The 18,777-nt window shown below is 40.9% G+C and overlaps 1 protein-coding gene across 2 annotated transcripts in view; it reads right to left on the minus strand.

The window, feature by feature from the left end:
- LOC132819390 (PGAP2-interacting protein-like) overlaps positions 1-18,777 on the minus strand; it is a 116,030-nt gene that overhangs the window by 53,346 nt on the left and 43,907 nt on the right. For both annotated transcript variants that reach the window (XM_060830884.1, XM_060830876.1), the window contains 2 exons: positions 14,866-15,073; positions 5,124-5,209 (listed from right to left, as the gene is read on the minus strand). In XM_060830884.1, coding sequence (XP_060686867.1) covers positions 5,124-5,209; positions 14,866-15,073 — 294 coding nt within the window. The remainder of the gene's footprint in view (positions 1-5,123; positions 5,210-14,865; positions 15,074-18,777) is intronic.

Below are 18,777 nucleotides of genomic sequence, written 5' to 3' on the forward strand. Positions count from 1 at the left end.
AGGGAGCACTTCACCTACCTTCACTTCAACCAGCAGCAACAACTACACCACTGGGTTTCACCAAAGACATGGTCACAGAATTGTGCCACCTCAGAAAACTGGACTTAACACCTGGCAGTCGGGAGGGGACAGCATTGCCAGTAGACATCAGAATCACCTTGGCTCTAAACTTTTACATGATCTGATTCTTCCAGGTGCAAAACATAGAAAAGAATTTCCAATTGTATATTCATAGTTGCAACCAGGGACTGATGAGAGTCTCTGTCTGCAAGAAAAAGCAAGATAACTCATTTTTTCTATAAACAGAAGAAAGTAGAATTAGTGTACAAGTGACTTCAGTATGGTAATAGGATTCCCATTGGTACAGATAGCCAACAACAACATCCATCTGACTTCATGATCACATGTGAACAGAGAGAAAGGCACAGGAACTGCAATGGGTTTCATTCCATTCATTGATTGTCCCTCGATTCAAAGATAATGTCTACCCAGTGTCGTGTGTTTTTACTGTGAATCTATTCACGATTGAACAGGTCAATTCTCAACTTGGAAATATTTAAGCACTTCAGTTAGGGTATTCCATTAAAGAGTTGGCGATGGACTGCAGAATTTGCTTATCTTTTCTTCTCTCCCACCTATCTGCCTAAGCATTAAAGAGTTGGAAAGTGACAGTTTCACACTTTCAATGATTGGTACGAAGCTGAGACAATATGAACACTGCTAGGCTTCAATTTCAGACTGACTTTGAATTGTTTACTTCGTTCTCCGCTGGTCATTTGAGTGTCATACAATCATGAAGTACAGAAGTGGTAGTTCAGCCTATTGAGTCTGTACTGCCAAAAATTCACAACAACCTATACTAGTCCCATACTAGACCCATACCCTTGCTTGCTATGTCACTTCAAGTGTTCATCCAAATACTTTTTACAAGTTACGAGGTTACCCACTTCAACTATCCTTCCAGGCAGGGTGCTCCAAACCTTCACAGCCCTCTGGGTGAAAAACCTTTTCCTCAAATTCCCTCTAAACTTCCTGCCTTTCACTTTAAAAGTGTGTCCCCTTGTTCTCGACCCTTCAACTAACATGAACAGCTACTTTCTATGGACTAAAATAAAACAAAGAACTGTGGATACTGGAAATCAAACAAAAACAGAAGATACTGGAAAAGCTCAGCAGGTCTGGTAGCATCTATGGAGAGAAATCAAAGTTAATATTTTGCGTCCTGTGAGCCTTCCTCAGAATGAAGAAAAGTCTGATTTCTCTCCACTGATGCTGCCAGACTTGCTGAGCTTTGAACAACCGTGAATGTCGGAAATCTGAAACAAAAACAGAAATTGCGAGAAGAACTAAGCAGGTCCGGCAGCATCTGTGAAGAGAAAGCAGAGTTAACGTTTCACAACCAGTGACCTTTCTTCCTGTCTATAATTAACTTACGCGCCTCTATCAGGCCCTGCCTCAACTATTTCTGCCCCAAAAATAACCTGAGCTCAACAGACTTCCTTCAAACCTGAAAAACTCGAACCTAGGCAACATCCTTATGAATCTCCTCATCACCCCCTCCTGTGCTATCACACTTTTCATATAGTATGGTGACCAGTACTATGGGTGAACCAAAGTTATGTACAGCTTCAACATGACTTTCCTCCTCTTATAAACTATGTTTCAACTGATAAAGTCAAACATTGTGGATGCCTTATTAATTACCCGTGTGAACAAGTATCCCATGATCTCTCTGTTCCTCTGAGCTTCCTTTGGCTTACAATTGACTGAGTACTCCCTTGTCTTGTTACTTCTTCCACCTCCCACTTAAGAGTAACAGAGATGTACAGCATGGAAACAGACCTTTGGGTCTAACTCGTCCATGCCAACCAAATATCCGAAATTAATCTAGTTCCATTTGCCAGCATTTAGCCCATATCCCTCTAAATCCTTCCTATTTATGTTTCCTAGAGTTGTCTTTTAGATGTTGTAACTGTACCAGCTTCCACCACTTCCTCTGGGAGCTTGCTCTTTTTATGACCACTCTCTGTGTATGGAAAAGTTGCCCCTTGGGTCCCTGTTATATCTTTCCTTTCACCTTAAACCCATGCCCTCTAATTCTGGACACCACTACCAGGGCTTGGCTGTTCACCCTATCCATGCCCCTCATGACATTATAAACTTCTATAAGGTCACCCCTTGACCTCCGATGCTCCAGGGAAAATAGCCCTAGCCTATTCAGCCTCTCCCTTTGGCTTAAACCCTCCAACCCTGGCAACATGTTTGTAAATCTTTTCTGAATGCTCCCAAGTTTCATAATATCATTCCTATATCTGGAAGACCATAATTGAACTCAATATTCCAAAAGTGGCCTAACCAATGTCTTATATAGCCACAACATGACCTCCCAACTCCTATACTTAATGCATTGACCAATAAAGGCAAATGTACAAATGCCTTCTTCACTATTTGACTCCATATTCAGATTACAAACCTGCACTTCACAGCCTCTTTGTTTGGCAACACTCCCCAGGACCTTACCATTAAGTTTATTCATCCTGCCCTGATTTGCCTGACCAAAATACAGCACTCCACATTTTTCTAACTGTAGCTGCCACTTCTCGGTTCATTGGATCAAGGTCCCATTATACTCTGTCCACTACACCACTAATTTTGGTGTCATCTACAAACTTACTAACCATACTTCCTTTATTCACATCCAAATCGTGTATATAAATGACAACAAGTATTATCAGGGTTAAATTACATGTACTGCTGATCTGCCCATCTGACCATTCCATTTATATTCTCCTGTAACCTAAGGCCTGCCTCCTCACTGTCAACCTTCATGTTGAGAAAACAGGACCTGGGGGGGGGGGGGGGGGGGGGAGTTGCTTTGTAGCCATTTGGACATAATGACAATCCATCAAAGGTGATTATTAGACAAACGCTTGTGAAGCTGATTTCAAAAAGAACAAATTTATTTTATGGTCCTTCCTTCGAATTAGAGGTTGGGGCAGAATTTCTCAAGATCTTTTATGTGTCATTGCAGTACAGGAATGTGGTGATGACAACTGCTCTGTATATTTGGACTTTTATTGACTTAAAATGATCTCTATTGTCAAACAGTCATTGCCATAGTTTGTTGAAAGCTGAATTGTTGCAGCCGATCCAGTGTTGAATCTACTCAACAATGTGGTCTTATGACAGATGGGAAGTGCACGACATATTCCAGATTTTTCCTTCAAATTATATGGAAGGTGGAATATATGGCTGTCACTCAACCACACAAGGACAAATGGTATATATGTAAGGAAGGATGAAAGGAAAGGAGTACAGAACCAGGAAATTTGGGCATTCTGTGCCATTGCTTTTTCTCAAACACCTGATTTTAACTCTGATCTCACTCTCCGTACCCTTTAATACATCTATTTTTAAAGCAACTAATTGTCTTTACAAACAATTTTATAGATGTTCTTTCCAAAATATTTAGTGATGGAGAATTCCACACTTAAACTGTATAGACTGTTTTTTCTAATTATGAATTACCAAGCTTAGGACTGAGTGGGAAAGAGTTGGGAAAACAGAAACTATGGATTGATATTTAATTCTTTTTAAAACTGTCCTTTATTACATCTTCTTCTCACCACATTACCATCTTCCTGACTTGTGGGCTTTCTGCCATATTCTGATTAACATGTTTGTGAAAGGAAATGATAGTGTAACTTACAATGGGTTGCAATGTTTGGTTGCCAATGATGCTACAGCAGTTATTAACTGCAGACATTCCCTTTATTAGTCTGGAAGGAGTCCGCAGCATTAAAGTTGAGGTGTCTTAAGCACTAAAGGCTATATCACTTTGATGTTGTGCATTTGAATAGATAACCTTGCACCAGATTGAAAACTCGACCACCATCCAACTTATCAATTTGAACTTACATAAGCAAATCTGTTCTGAGTTCCAGATTTGGGCCTGAGCTTGTTGGTTGGTGGTAGAACTTTCATCACAGGGCATCTGGCTTTGATGCCATCTTATCTGCCTTTGTTCTTCATCCTCTTGCATGTGACTCTGTGATAGGGAGTGACTGAAAGCAAACTCTAACTCTTTCAATGATGGCAGGGGTTATAAATGATAATGCAACTTTAATGGATTAATGCCTGAGAAGCAAGAGAACCGCACTGGTTTTTAATGTACATATTGGATGGTCAAGCTTAGCACTGAGTGGGAATGAGTTGGGAAAAATGGAAATTCTGGAGTTCCTCGTTATATCCTGATTTGAATAAAGTTTTGTAGCCTTGTGAAGCTATCAGAAAATATTCCTGGCAGAAAACCTAGTCTGAAATCATGTATGCTACAGGAATGAAATAAGGAGCTAGAAATCTTTATCTTATTTTTTAGTCCATGCTTTGTCAGTTCTACCAGCATTAAAGGTTTTGGCAACAAAATCTCTCTTGTTGTTTCCTGCTCATTACCATTTATAGTGAATTAAAATGGATTTGATCAAATAGATTGCAGAGAAATACAAGTTAATGAGAGTGGATTTCTAATGCTATTTACCAGAAATAAGCTGTACAACTGAAGGGGTCATACTTTAAAAGTAAGAACTGTCCAATTAAGACAGAGATGAGGGATCCTCGAAGAGCAATGAGAGTCTTTGGAATTCCCTTGCTTAAAGTAGTGGATATTTTAAATGCGTTTAAGGTAGAAGTAGCTAAGATTGTTAGTTATTAAAGGGATGAAAGATTATCAAGACATGTAGAAATGTGGAGATATAATTAAAATCAGATCAGCCATTATCTCATTGAATAGCAGAGCAGGATTGAAGGGCAGACGGACTTACTTTTATTTGTTGTTCACATGTCTCAGTTTTAATCTCTTACCTATACTGATTTAATCAACATCAGCTGGAGGCAATTATAAAAGAGTTCACGTATTTTCCAGGTCGAGAATTGACAACTAGAGACCATCACTACCACCACCTGATGAATTACTGATTAGCCCACATGAACAGTTGTTAACTTACGTAACATACATCGACACACCAACATGAGTCTTTAACAGAGGAAGACAGCATGAGGGGGGAAAATATCCATGTTTTTGTAATTGTACAAAATATTATTATCAAGCTCTGTGAATCCCATACCTATTAGCCAAAAAGCAACGCTGTTAACCACAGAAGGCCAAAAGGATAACATCACACCGAGTGCCATGGCAATCAAAATCAGACCTCTGCAAAAGGAAAAAGTTTTTTTTATTAATTTGTACAACTCTGAATCCACAGTTTCATAGAGATGTACAGCACAGAAACAGACCCTTCAGTCCAACTCGTCCATGCCGACCAGATATCCCAACAATCCAAAAGATGTGCAGGTCAGGTGAACTGGCCATGCTAAGTTGCCCATAGCGTTAGGTGCATTAGTCAGGGGTAAATATAGGGTAGAGGAATGGGTGTGGGTGGGTTTCCCTTCGGAGGGTCAGTGTGGACATGTTGGGCAAGGGCCTGTTTCCACACTGCATGGAATCTAATATCTAATCTAGTCCCATTTGCCAACCCTTGGCCCATATCGCTCTAAGAACTTTCTATTTATACACCTATCCAGATGCCTTTTAAATGTTGCAATTGTACCAGCCTTCACCAATGCTCTGGCAGCTCATTCCATACACATACCACACTCTGCACAAAAAAGTTGCCCCTTAGGTCTCTTTTATATCTTTCCCCTCTCACCCTAAAACTATGCCCTCTGGTTTAGGACTCCATCACCCAAGGAAAAGACTTTGTCTATTTATCCTATCCACGTTCCTCATGATTTTATAAACCTCTATAAGGTCACCTCTCAGCCTCTGATGTGCCAGGGAAAACAGCCCAGCCTCTCCCTGTAGCTCAAATCCTCCAACCCTGGAACATCCTTGTAAATCTTTTCTCAACCCGTTCAAGTTTCACAACATCTTTCCGATAGGAAGGAGACCAGAACTGCGCAAAATATTCCAACATTGGCCTAATCAATGTCCTGTACAGACGCAATATGACCTCCCAACCCTTGTACTCAATACTCTGACCATAAAGGAAAGCATACCAAACACCTTCTTCACTATCCCATTAACCTGCGACTCCACTTTCAAGGAGCTATGAACCTGTACTCCAAGGTCTCTTTGTTCAGCCACACTTCCTATGACCTTACCATTAAGTGTATAATTCCTGCTAAGATTTGCTTTCCCAAAGTGCAGCATCTTGCTTTTATCCAAATTAAACTCCACCTGCCACTCCTCAGCCTATTGGTTGATCTGACCAAGATCCTGTTGTAATGTGAGGTAACCCTCTTTGCTGTCCACTACATCTCCAATTTTGGTGTCTTCTGCAAACTTACTAACTATACTGGCTATGTTAATATCCAAATCATCTATATAAATAATGAAAAGTGGTGGACCCAGCACCGATCCTTGTGGCACTCCACTGGTTATAGGCTCCAGTCTGAAAAACAACTCTCCACCACCACCTTTGCAAACACTCTTACACTAATAATGGTCCTGATTTTCATTCCCTTTTGTTGAGGTGGGAGAAATCCTGGTTCCATGATACCAAAATTTAAATATGGCTGAACACTTTGGATTTTTGTTCTGAGCAGGCAGATTGGATTGTGCAACTGGGATAAGACTAAGAGGCTGCCTTGTTCCCAAGGTGGGCTGGATGAAAAGCTGGCTTAAGGACGAGGAGGCATTGCATGCAAAGGTTAAAAAGTAACGATGAAAACAGAAAACACCCCCTTTGTTCTCTGTGCCAACCTATGTTCCTGCAGCCATCCCTTCAGCTCCTTATAATTTTGTGCCACCATATGCCCATCCCCTTGATCTGTCATATATATCTTCATCAATGTCAACTGATGTCCCTGTACCCATCTCTTATGCCCTATCACACAGAATTTACTCTATTCCTATAAGGGATATGATCATCACTTGGATAGGCTACCATTTGTTGCCCACACTGAATTGTCTTTTTACTGATTGGCTCTCATTTCAGAGGGCAGTTAAGTGTCAACTACGTTGGTCTGAGGTCATACGTAGACCAGATTGGGCAAGGATGACAGATTATCTTCACTGAAGTACATTAGTGAACCAGATGGGTTTTTGCAATAATCAACAAAGGTTGCCATTCATCTCGCTTTTTAACCCTATGCCAATCAATGCCTATATATCATGGTCCCTCATATACAGTATGCTTCAGTCTTGTCCCTTGCACTTCGTAGTTCATAAACCAAATTATGTCCTACCCAACATCCTTTGCCCTTCCCTTTTCAAGCCAACTTACCTTTTCGCAGGTGCATTAACCAAGAGACATCAGGACAGAAAATAAAGTTACCAGTATAATATGTCACACAATATCATATCTAACTATAAAAACACACTCTCATTGATACAAAATAAACATATAATACAGCCAATGTAGTGAAATTGCAAGAACAAATTCCTCATAAAAACAAACATTTTACTTCAGTGTTGACTAACTTATCAAAACCACCATTTTGTTTGTGGCTAATACTTCACATCAACAGGCATTTTCTCAAGTATTAAAAACATTGAATCAACAAAAGCTTTCATTCAAGATCAGTTGGAACTGTTCACCAGTAGCACCCCATAATCCCTGTTGTGAAATTTATAGTTTGGGAAATCAGTCATGCATGTTTTGTAGAAACAGGCCCACTCAAATAACTAGCAGTATGTTTTTTCAACTGCACACTTTCGGATAGTCTTTTGACAACAATGCAAGTCTCAATAAGTTTATGAACATTCTATTCACAGGTATTCCTATTTACAATTCCAAAGGATGCCAAATGTCTCCCAAAGGTGTCCCAGGATCAGATCAGATCAGATCTTACCTCTTCAAAAGGTGAGAAACAAAGCAATTCTTCAGCATTCACCCCTCACCCCACACACTCCCTGTGTTCTCCCATACCAACAGATGTAACCTAATATACTCTGCCCATCATACATGGTCCCTTACACCTGGGACAGAAATCATGCATCCCATTGCCGCTTCTGGCCTGAGCCCCCATCTCACTGATTTGCACAACAAACCCACCCTTTACCTCACCATAGCACCAACCCTTATCTGATACAGCAGCTCCGCCCCCAATCTGAAAACAGCTTACCTGCACCTCTGGAGTCTGGATACCTGATGGACCCCCAACTGAGCAAATCCCTCAGCAAGGTTAGTTCCTACTTACACTGATCACTCTTTCCCCCTTCACATACCATGTCAATCTTTGAAATTCTGACAAGTACAGCTTAAACTACAATCAAGAAGTCTAACAACATCCAAGACAAGCAGTTGTCTTTATTTGCACCTCTTCTAACACCTTAAATGTTTTTTCTATTCACTATTAGTACACAGTAGAAGCAGCTTGCAGCATCAACAAGATGCACTACAACAACCCACCAAAATTCCTTAAAACAACAATTTCCAAACGTGTAAGCTGGACATCTGGGAAACCAAAGGCAGCAGATACATGGGAACATCACTGCCTGGAAGTCCCCCTCCAAGATACACACTATCCTGAATTGGATCTATATTGCTGTTCGTTCAATGCCTTTGGGTCAGAATCCTGGAACTTCCTTCTGATGAAGACTGTGAATTACCCTACACCACATGGAGCGCAACTGTTCAAGAAGGCAGAACACTACCAAGCAAAGGCAATTAGGGATGCCAATAAATGCAGGTCCAGCCAGCAACGCTCATATCACTAGAGCACATTTTGCAAATCCAAAACGCCCATGCACCTGGGTAAGAAAAGTAGGTCTATTATTTAAATTTCTATATTCCAGACTACATTTTATTGAGAACTTTCATTCATGATTTTTTTTATATCATTTACATGGAACTTCCACAAATCTATCATGTTGGTGACACAATTAAAATGATGACAATAGCCAGGCTGCCTGAACAAGAAAGGAAATTCAGAATTGCAACAATGCATTTTTTGCAGAGTAACATCATGGAGGCAAGTTAGTTCAATTTGCTAGATGTCTAGTTTGTAGTTCAGATTAACAGTACAACGAGAGTTTGAGACCTGCTTCTTCACCCTGTTCCTGAGAGTGTAAATCAATGTCAAATTACCCACTGACAAGAAACAGTGTCTCAGAATCAAGGATGAGGAAACCTCCAAGGAACTATCACTTGAGCATAGCACCCATGATATAGAAAAAGAATACAGGGTTACAAATTTTGAAAAAGTACATCAAAGTTGTTTAAAAAAGAAATTAATATGATTTGTGGAACATCAGAATAGATTACAAACAAAATGTTGACATCTATTTCAGGCACATAACATCCATGGTTGGTTGAATAAGACCATAGAGAAATAATAGAAATTACTTAACTCATAAATTTGTATAAATTAATTAAATAAGTAGTGGTGGCTGGACAGATGATGTGCTGTAGTTGTACGATGTGGGAGCTGGCTGATCCCATTGTGAACAGCAGTGACCACATCTGCAAGTGTTGGTTGCTGGAAGAGATCCAGATCAGAATTGATGAGCTGGAATCTGAACTTCAAACACTGCGGCACATCCAGGAGGGGGAGAGTTATCTGGAAACTTTGTTTCAGGAGGCAGTTAAACCCGGTAGAGTAAGTAATTCAAACTCAGTTAATGATCAGGGACAACAGGGTGTGACTGGAAGTGAGGCAGGTAGGGGGAATTCTGAGTTCAGGAGTGGAGGAGTCTCAACCCTTGACCTTGTCCAATGGGTATGAGATTTTTGTTCCCTGTATGGATGAGGAAAAGGACTATGGACAGGATGAGCCAGCTGACCATGGCACCATGGTGCAGAAGGCCATTCAAGAGAGGGGGAGGAGCAAAAAGACAAGTAGTGGTTATAGGGGATTCTATAATTAGGGAGACAGAATCTTTGTGAGCCGGATTGGGAGACCCACATAGTGTGTTGTCTGCCCAGTGCCAGGGTGCAGGATATCTCCGACTAGTTTGAAGGATATTGGAGTGGGAGGGAAAAGATCAAGCACTTGGAAGGAAATTGAAGACTTAAGTCCTCGAGGGTCATAATTTCTGGATTACTGCATTAAGGCGCTTTATCTAAATGGTCGTAGTATTCGTAACAAAGAAGATAAATTAACGGCACAAATCTTCGTGAATGATTACGATGTGGTAGGCATCACAGAGACGTGGTTGCAGGGAGTTCACTACTGGCAGTTAAACATCCAAGAATCCACAACTTATCAAAAAAACAGGGAGACGGGCAGAGGGGGCGGGATTGCCTTGTTAGTTAAGAATGAAGTTAAATCTATGGCACTGAATGACATAGGGTCAAATGATGTGGAGTCTGTGTGGGTAGAGTTGAAGAACCACAGTGGCAAAAAAACCATAATGGGAGTTATGTACAGACCTCCCAGCAGTGGTCAGGACCAGGGGCGCAAAATGTACCAGGAAATAGATAGGGCATGTCAGAAAGGCAAGGTCACAGGGATCATGGGGAACTTCAATATGCAGGTGGACTGGGTGAATAATGTTGCCGGTGGATCTAAATAAAGGGAATTTATGGAATGCTTACAGGATGGCTTTTTTGAACAGCCTGTATTGGAGCCCACAAGGGCGCAGGCTATTCTGGACTTAGTTCTATGTAATAAGCCAGACTTTATAAAAGATCTTAAAGTAAGGGAACACTGAGGAGGCAGCAATCATAATATGTAGAGTTCAGTCTGCAGATTGAAAGAGAGAAGGCAAAATTGGATGTAATGGTGTTACAGTAAAATAAAGGTAATTACAGGGGCATGAGAGAGGAACGAATGAATATCAACTGGAAGCAGAGCCTAGTGGGGAAGACAGTAGAGCAACAATGGCAGGAGTTCCTGTGTGTAATTGAGGACACAGTACAGAAGTTCATCCCAAAGAAAAGAAAGATTATCTGGGGAGTGGTTAGACAGCAATGGCTGAGAAAGGAAGTGAGGAAATGTATCAAAGAAAAAGAGAGAGCCTATAAAGTAGCCAAGAGCAATGGGAAATCAGAAGATTGGGAAGACTACAAAAACAAACAGAGGATAACAAAGAGAGAAATAAGGAAGGAGCGAATCAAATATGAGGGTAGGCTAGCCAGTAATATTAGAAATGATAGTAAAAGTTTATTTCAATACATAAGAACCAAACAAGAAGCAAAAGTAGAAATTGTGCCGTTCCAAATTGATGCTGGAAGGCTAGTGAAAGGAGATAAAGAAATAGCTGAAGAACTTAATAAATACTTTGTGTCAGTCTTCACATTGGAAGACATGAGTAATATCCCAACAATTAAGAAAAGTCAGGGAGCAGAGTTGAGTATGGTAGCCATTACTCAAGAGTAAGTGCTAGAAAAGTAAAAGGTCTAAAAATAGATAAATCTCCTGGCCCCGATGGGCTACATCCTAGAGGTCTGAGGGAGGTGGCTGAGGAAATAGCCAGAGGCACTGACTGTGATTTTTCAAAAGTCACTGGAGTCAGGGAAAGTCCCATATGATTGGAAAATCGCTGTTGTAACCCCCTTGTTCAAGAAACGATCAAGACAAAAGATGGAAAATTATAGGCCAATTAGCTTAACCTCAGTTGTAGATAAAATTTAAGAATCCATCATTAAGGATGAGATTTCTATATTCTTGGAAGTGCAGGGTCGGATTAGAACAAGTCAGCATGGATTTAATAAGGGGAGGTGGTGTCTGACAAACGTGTTAGAATTCTTTGAAGATGTAACCAGGGAAACACAGTTATCTATCTAGACTTCCAAAAAGCTATTGATAAGGTGCCTCACAGGAGGCTACTGAGTAAGGTGAGAGCCCATGGTGTTCAATGTGAGCTATTGGCATTGATTGGGGATTGGCTGTCTGACAGAAGGCAGAGAGTTAGGATAAAAGGTTCTTTTTCAAACTGGCAGTTGGTGACAAGTGGGGTCCTGCAGGGTTCAGTGTTGGGGCCGCAGCTGTTCACTTTATATATTAATAATCTGGATGAAGGGACTGGGGGCATTCTGGCAAAGTTCGCTGATGACATGAAGTTAAATGGACAGGCAAGTAGTACTGAGGAGGGGGAGGCTACAGAAAGATTTAGACAGATTAGGAAAATGGTCGAGGAAATGGCTGATGAAATTCAACGTGAGCAAGTGTGAGGTCTTGCACTTTGGAAAAAAGAATACAGCCATGGACTATTTTTTAAATGGTGAGAAAATTCATAAAGCTAAAGTACAAAGGGATCTGGGAGTGCTAGTCCAGGATTCTCTAAAGATTGATTTGCAGGTTGAGCCCATGATTAAGAAAGTAAATGTAATGTTGTCATGTATCTCAAGCGGGTTGGAATATAAAAGCAGCGGCGTGCTTCTGGAGACTTTATAAAGCTCTAGTTAGGCCCTATTTAGAATACTGTAACCAATTTTGGACCCCATACCTCAGGAAGGACATACTGGCACTGGAGCATGTCCAATGGCGATTCACACGGATGATCCCTGGAATGGTAGGCCTAACATACGATGATTGGCTGAGGATCCTGGGATTGTATTCATTAGAGTTTAGAAGGTTGAGGGGAGGTCTAATAGAAACTTACAAGATAATGCATGGCTTAGAAAGGGTGGATGCTGGGAAATTGTTTCCATTAGGCGGGGGGAATAGGACCCGTGGGCACAGCCTTAAAATTAGAGGGGGTCAATTTAGAACGGAAATGAGGAGACATTTCTTCAGTCTGAGAGTGGAGTGCCTGTGGAATTCATTGCCACGGAGCGCAGTGGAAGCTGATGCGTTGGGTGTCTTCAAGGTAGAAATTGATAAATTCTTGATCTCGCAAGGAATTAAGGGCTATGGGGAGAGTGTGAGTAAGTGGAATTGAAGCGCCCATCAGCCATGATTAAATGGCGGAGTGGACTCGATGGGCCGAATGGCCTCACTTCCACTCCTCGGTCTTATGGTCTTCTATAAATTTCCAAAATTTATTTTTATTTCTAGATTCACATTTTCTAATTCTATGGCGTGCAATACTAAAAATTAGATCCAAAAAAGTAATTATGTCACACCCTTTTCTCAACTGCTAATCCACACTCTGTCACCAATATGACAGCCCAGAAGCACATGCTTATTATGAGTTGAAAGCATTTGCCTTCCCTGTGGCATTGGCAAGATAAAATTCATTCTGGGCCTGCACACACAAAAATAAAATAAAAGACCTATTGCGTTTGAGGACCCTACAATAATATTGGTTTGACCTGAAGCAGCAAATGCTAGATGGAACAACATATTAATTAAGATAACAGGCCATGTGGCCCTCCAAGCTTGCACCACCTTTCAGTAAGATCTAGGCTGCGCTGTCTGAGTGACAATGACACATTCCTATCTATCACCGATAACCTTTGATTCCCTGCTTAACAAGAATTCTTCTATCTCCACCTTAAATATATTCAGTCACACTGTCTCTGCTGCCATTTGAGGCAGAGAGTTCCAAAGTCACACGACCCTCTGAGAGAAAAAAAACCTCACCTCTGTCCCAAATGAGCAATCCCTAATTTTAAAGCAATGTCCCCTTCTTATGCACTCACCCACAACAGTAAACATCCTTTCCACATTTACCTTGTCAAGACTATTCAGGATCTTACAAAGTTCAATCACATCAACCTTAATCTCCTGAACTCATAAGACAACCCACCACTTCCATCAATCTAATAAACCTTTTCTGAATAGCCTCCAATGCATTCACATTCCTCCTCAAATGCGGAGAGCAAAACTGCAGTGTATTTGAAATGTGGTCTCACCAATGCCCTGTATCACTGAAGTACAACATCATTACGTTTAACTTTAATTTCTTTCAGGATAGAGGCTCACATTTCATTACCTTTCCTGATTATGTGTTGTAGCTGCCTACTAACTTTTGTGATGCACATACCTAGAACACCTAAATCCTTCTGCATCTCAGAATTATGCGTTTGTTGTCCATTTAAGTAATATTTTGTTATTTTTCTTCCTGTCAAAGTGAACTTCATACTTTCCCATATTACACGCTATCTGCCATATTTTTGCCCACTCAATCAACCTATCTATATTGGTTGACATGCTTAGTCTGTCAACTGCACAGCAAACTTTACCATCTGTCTTTGTGTTCATTCCAAACTTAGCCACCAGCCTTTCAATCCCAATATATAAGTCTTGGCTACAAACTGTAAAAAGTTGAGGGTCCCATTCATCAGAAGCTGCCAATCTGAAACAGACCCATTTACACATACTCTATGTCTTCTGCCAGCCAACCAACCTTCTATCCAAGCTAGTATGTTACTCCTTTGTGCAGTAATGTGGAGCCCTGTCAAATGCCTAATTAAGATTCTGGAAGCCACAGTGTGCCCACTCCACTGATCACAAACTAGATCTCTCTTGGCCACCAATGCCACAAAACTCCCTATTCCTGGCCAACGTTATCCTCTGTTTCAATTGCTCTCCTCTCATTAGAATTCTTCCTTGCTCACTTGTGGTCTCTCCCATCCTGGTGCCTTTATAGGATTAAACCAACAACTGCTAATGGTGATACACATCAATTTCAAGGCTCTGGAATTAGCTTCCACAGCTAATTGGTTCAAGTGTCAAGAAGATTGATTCCAAATATTTGTATCGCTCCATTTAGGACCAGGGACAAAAAGTGAATACATGAATTAATATGATGCAAACAAAATATGACGTTTGACTGCTTTCAGGGCTTAAAGTCAATTTCCACCTAAAATGGTGATGAGTAGAATATGATTGTGTCAAATAATCCACAAATTTGGTAAATTAATCAGAACCAACTCGATATATTAATAGGATATTGTCCTTGCCAGAAAAAAATGCCATTTTTGCTGACACTATTTAAATCACAAGACCTAAATTTCCATTTACAATGTTACTTACCCATAAGGATTAGGATCTGGTCCAGTATTTGGGTGACCACTCACAGCCCATCGAGAGACTAGCGAGACTTCTCCAAATATCCAGTGTGTGAGGAACAACAAACTCCCAAATGCAGCTCCACTGACAAACCAACTGCGCTGAGCACCAGGCTCCTTCTTCTCATCTGCAGATTTCATTTCTTCCTTTTCCTGTGGAAGCCTCTGAACATCTGACAGAAATTACAGAGTTGATTTTTTTTGCAGTCATTGATTGCAATGACCATCAGAACAGGTCACAATTAGTTATTCAGACTTATCAGTACCCTCAGAGGTCCCAGAACAACTTAAGCAAAGGAGATCTAGTCATCTGAGTACATTGACAAACACAAGCAATAAAAGGCAGGATGGGGGGGGGAAGTGTACGGGGAAATGCATTTGATCAATCTAATGGTAAGTGGCAAGCTTATTTACAAATGAGGACAATCTCATCATTTTAATAAATAAAGTTGTGAAAGATATACTTAACAAATCTGCTCAAACAACACTTCTTAGATGTCCTTGAAGTAATCCATTAACATAATGCAAATAGTTAAGCAGGAAAGTAGTTATGGTCAGCTGTGGCCTAGTTCTGATTTTTAGCTGCGACAAACTGAGGTCAGGTGGTTTCTCACACATGAGGACGCTGAGTGACTCGGCTTTTGTTGTTGCTAATTTCAGGAATTAGAAGACCTTTCTGCCTTTTCAGTCAAGGATTGTGCATGGATGCACCATAGAAAGAATTAAAAATAATTACAAATATTGCTTTTATATTGCATCTTCAACATTTACGAGACAAACCAAAATATTCCACAACCAATTGGATATTTTTGAAGTGTAATTACTGTTGCATTGTAGGAACCACAGTAGCCAATCTGTGTGCACTCATTTCCACAAACAACAGTGAGATAGTCCTTAAAAACATTTGAATTATGTTGAATGAGGAATAAATATTGGCCAGGGCAATGGAAGATACCCTTGGCCTCACTGTTCTTTTTTACTTTCCCATACAAGGTAGATGGAGAGAAAATGATTACTGCAGACGCTGGAAAGTCAGAGTCGAGAAGTGTGGCGCTGGAAAAGCACAGCAGGTCAGGCAGCATCCGAGGAGCAGGAGAATCGACATTTTGGGCATTGGCCCTTCATCAGGAATGTGATGAAGCCATTCACGATGAAGGGCTTATGCCTGAAACGTCGATTCTCCTGTTCCTCAGATGCTGCCAGACCTGCTGTGCTTTTCCAGTGCCACATTTTCCGACTCATACAAGGCAGACATCTGTTTATGATCCTATCCAAAAAACACATTTGACAATGTAGTCACCAACAGTACTGCAGAGGCAGCCTGGGTTATGTACTCAAATCTCCAATGCAGTAATTGATCCCATGATCTCCTAATTGCAGCCAAAGAAGACCATAAGACCATAAGACACAGGAGTGGAAGTAAGGCCATTCAGCCCATCGAGTCCACTCCACCATTTAATCATGGCTAATGGGCATTTCAACTCCACTTACCAGTATTCTCCCCGTGGCCCTTAATTCCTTGTGACATCAAGAATTTATCAATCTCTGCCGAAGCCATTTAGCGTCCCGTCCTCCACTGCACTCCGCAGCAATGAATTCCACAGGCCCACCACTCTCTGGCTGAAGAAATGTTTCCACATTTCTGTTCTGAATTTACCCCCTCTAATTCTAAAGCTGTGCCCACAGGTCCTAGTCTCTTCGCCTAACGGAAACAATTTCTTAGCATCCACCCTTTCCAAACCATGCATTATCTTGTAAGTTTCTATTAGATCTCCCCTTAACCTTCTAAACTCCAATGAATACAATCCCAGGATCCTCAGCCATTCCTCGTATGTTAGACCTGCCATTCCAGGGATCATCTGTGTGAATCTCCACTGGACATGCTCCAGTGCCAGTATGTCCCTCCTGAGGTGTGGGGCCCAAAACTGGACACAGTACTCCAAATGGGGCCTAACCAGAGCTTTATAAAGGCTCAGTAGCACATTGCTGCTTTTATATTCCAACCCTCTTGAGATAAATGACAACACTGCATTCGCTTTCTTAATCACGGATTCAACCTGCATGTTTACCTTTAGAGAATCCTTGACGGGCACTCCCAGATCCCTTTGTACTTTGGCTTTATGAATTTTCTCACCGTTTAGAAAGTAGTCCATGCTTGTATTGTTTTTTCCAAAGTGCAAGACCTCACATTTGCTCACTTTGAATTTCATCAGCCATTTCCTGGACTACTCTCCCAAACTGTCTAGATCCATCTGCAGCCTCCCCACTTCCTCAGTACTACCTGCCTGTCCGCCTAACTTTGTATCATCGGCAAACTTCGCTAGAATGCCCCCAGTCCCTTCATCCAGATCATTAATATATAACGTGAACAGCTGCGGCCCCAACACCGAACCCTGCAGGACACTGCTTGTCACCGGGTCCCATTCTGAAAAAGAACCTTTTATCCCAACCCTCTGCCTTCCGTCAGACAGCCAATCCTCAATCCATGCCAGTAGCTCACCTCAAACACCATGGGCCCTCACCTTACTCAGCAGCCTCCCGTGTGGCACCTTATCAAAGGCCTTTTGGAAGTCTAGGTAGACCACATCCACTGGGTTTCCCTAGTCTAACCTACTTGTCACCTCTTCAAAGAATTCTAACAGGTTTGTCAGGCACGACCTCCCTGACTGAGAATTAATACTAAACAAAGCAACCACCCATTATATATCAACAACCTTGGGTATGTTTCCAGATTACATTTCAAAAAGCTTTAAGTACACTTTCAGAAAACCCATTTTAAAAGTGTTCAAATGAACTTGCATGTGTAGATGGTACTGTGAAAGGCCATGTAAAGTAGTTACACAAGATCAGGTTCTAGAAACAAGAGAACCTCCTGCAAACTGATGGTGGGCCACCCCAACCATTTCCATTCAAAAGCATTGAGGCATTTTCGAGCACTAGATTGGTTAAATTTTATTGAACAAAGAGGATTATCTGCATAAAATAAAATGCAAACAGATTTGCATGCATCTTTTGTTTAGTAATGTCTATGAGCTCTCTGCAATCCACACCTTTATCATTAAATATTTATGTGATTCACTATTGTTAAAAACTAGTCTCCAAGTATTCAGCCTAATTCTCGTAGAACAGGACAGCAAACGTGACTAATCTAGTTGTACTAAAAACAGAAGGTTCTGCAGCATATTGTTTTTATTTCAGATCTCCAGTTCTGCAAAACTTTGCTTTAAATCTATTTAAATCTTGTGTAGAATATCAACATCAATATCATTCTAAAATCTTCCATTATCGAAGAGTTAAAACTGTAACATTTAATGAAACAAAAAGCATTTTTCCTTTGCTGTTCCTAAACATCTCTTCCCCACCATGTATCTTTTTTATAACTGTTTTTGTATTTTTCCATCATCAATCTCTCAACTTCTCGATCTCATCCATGATCTCCAGTAATCCATGAAACATTGGCATCTACTGCCTTATTTTCTCAGCCATTACAAGAAAAAGCAACATTAATCTTCTGCTTTAACAGACTCTCCTACAATCACATTCACTCCCAACTACTCAAATGCCATTCCTATACTCAGGGTATAAGGATATCTTACTCCAATCTATCCAACTGCTAAAATGATTTTAAGGCCCAGTACATCCAGGGGTCTACCACTAAAATGACCCCCATCGAGAAAGGAATTTTCTGGTGGATGGTATCACAAGTTTTTTCACCCCATTTCCCTTTTCAACTCTGTCCAATCACTCCCCCCTCCATTCCTTTCCCTCTTCTGCCTCCTTTCCTTGCCATCCTCTTCTCCCTCTCTTCTTGTTACTTTCCTCCATTGCTCCTATTTTCCTCACTCCCATCTCCTTGCCCACTATCCTGCTGCGGTCC

This window comes from Hemiscyllium ocellatum, chromosome 1, assembly GCF_020745735.1.
Source record: "Hemiscyllium ocellatum isolate sHemOce1 chromosome 1, sHemOce1.pat.X.cur, whole genome shotgun sequence".
Taxonomy (NCBI): domain Eukaryota; kingdom Metazoa; phylum Chordata; class Chondrichthyes; order Orectolobiformes; family Hemiscylliidae; genus Hemiscyllium; species Hemiscyllium ocellatum.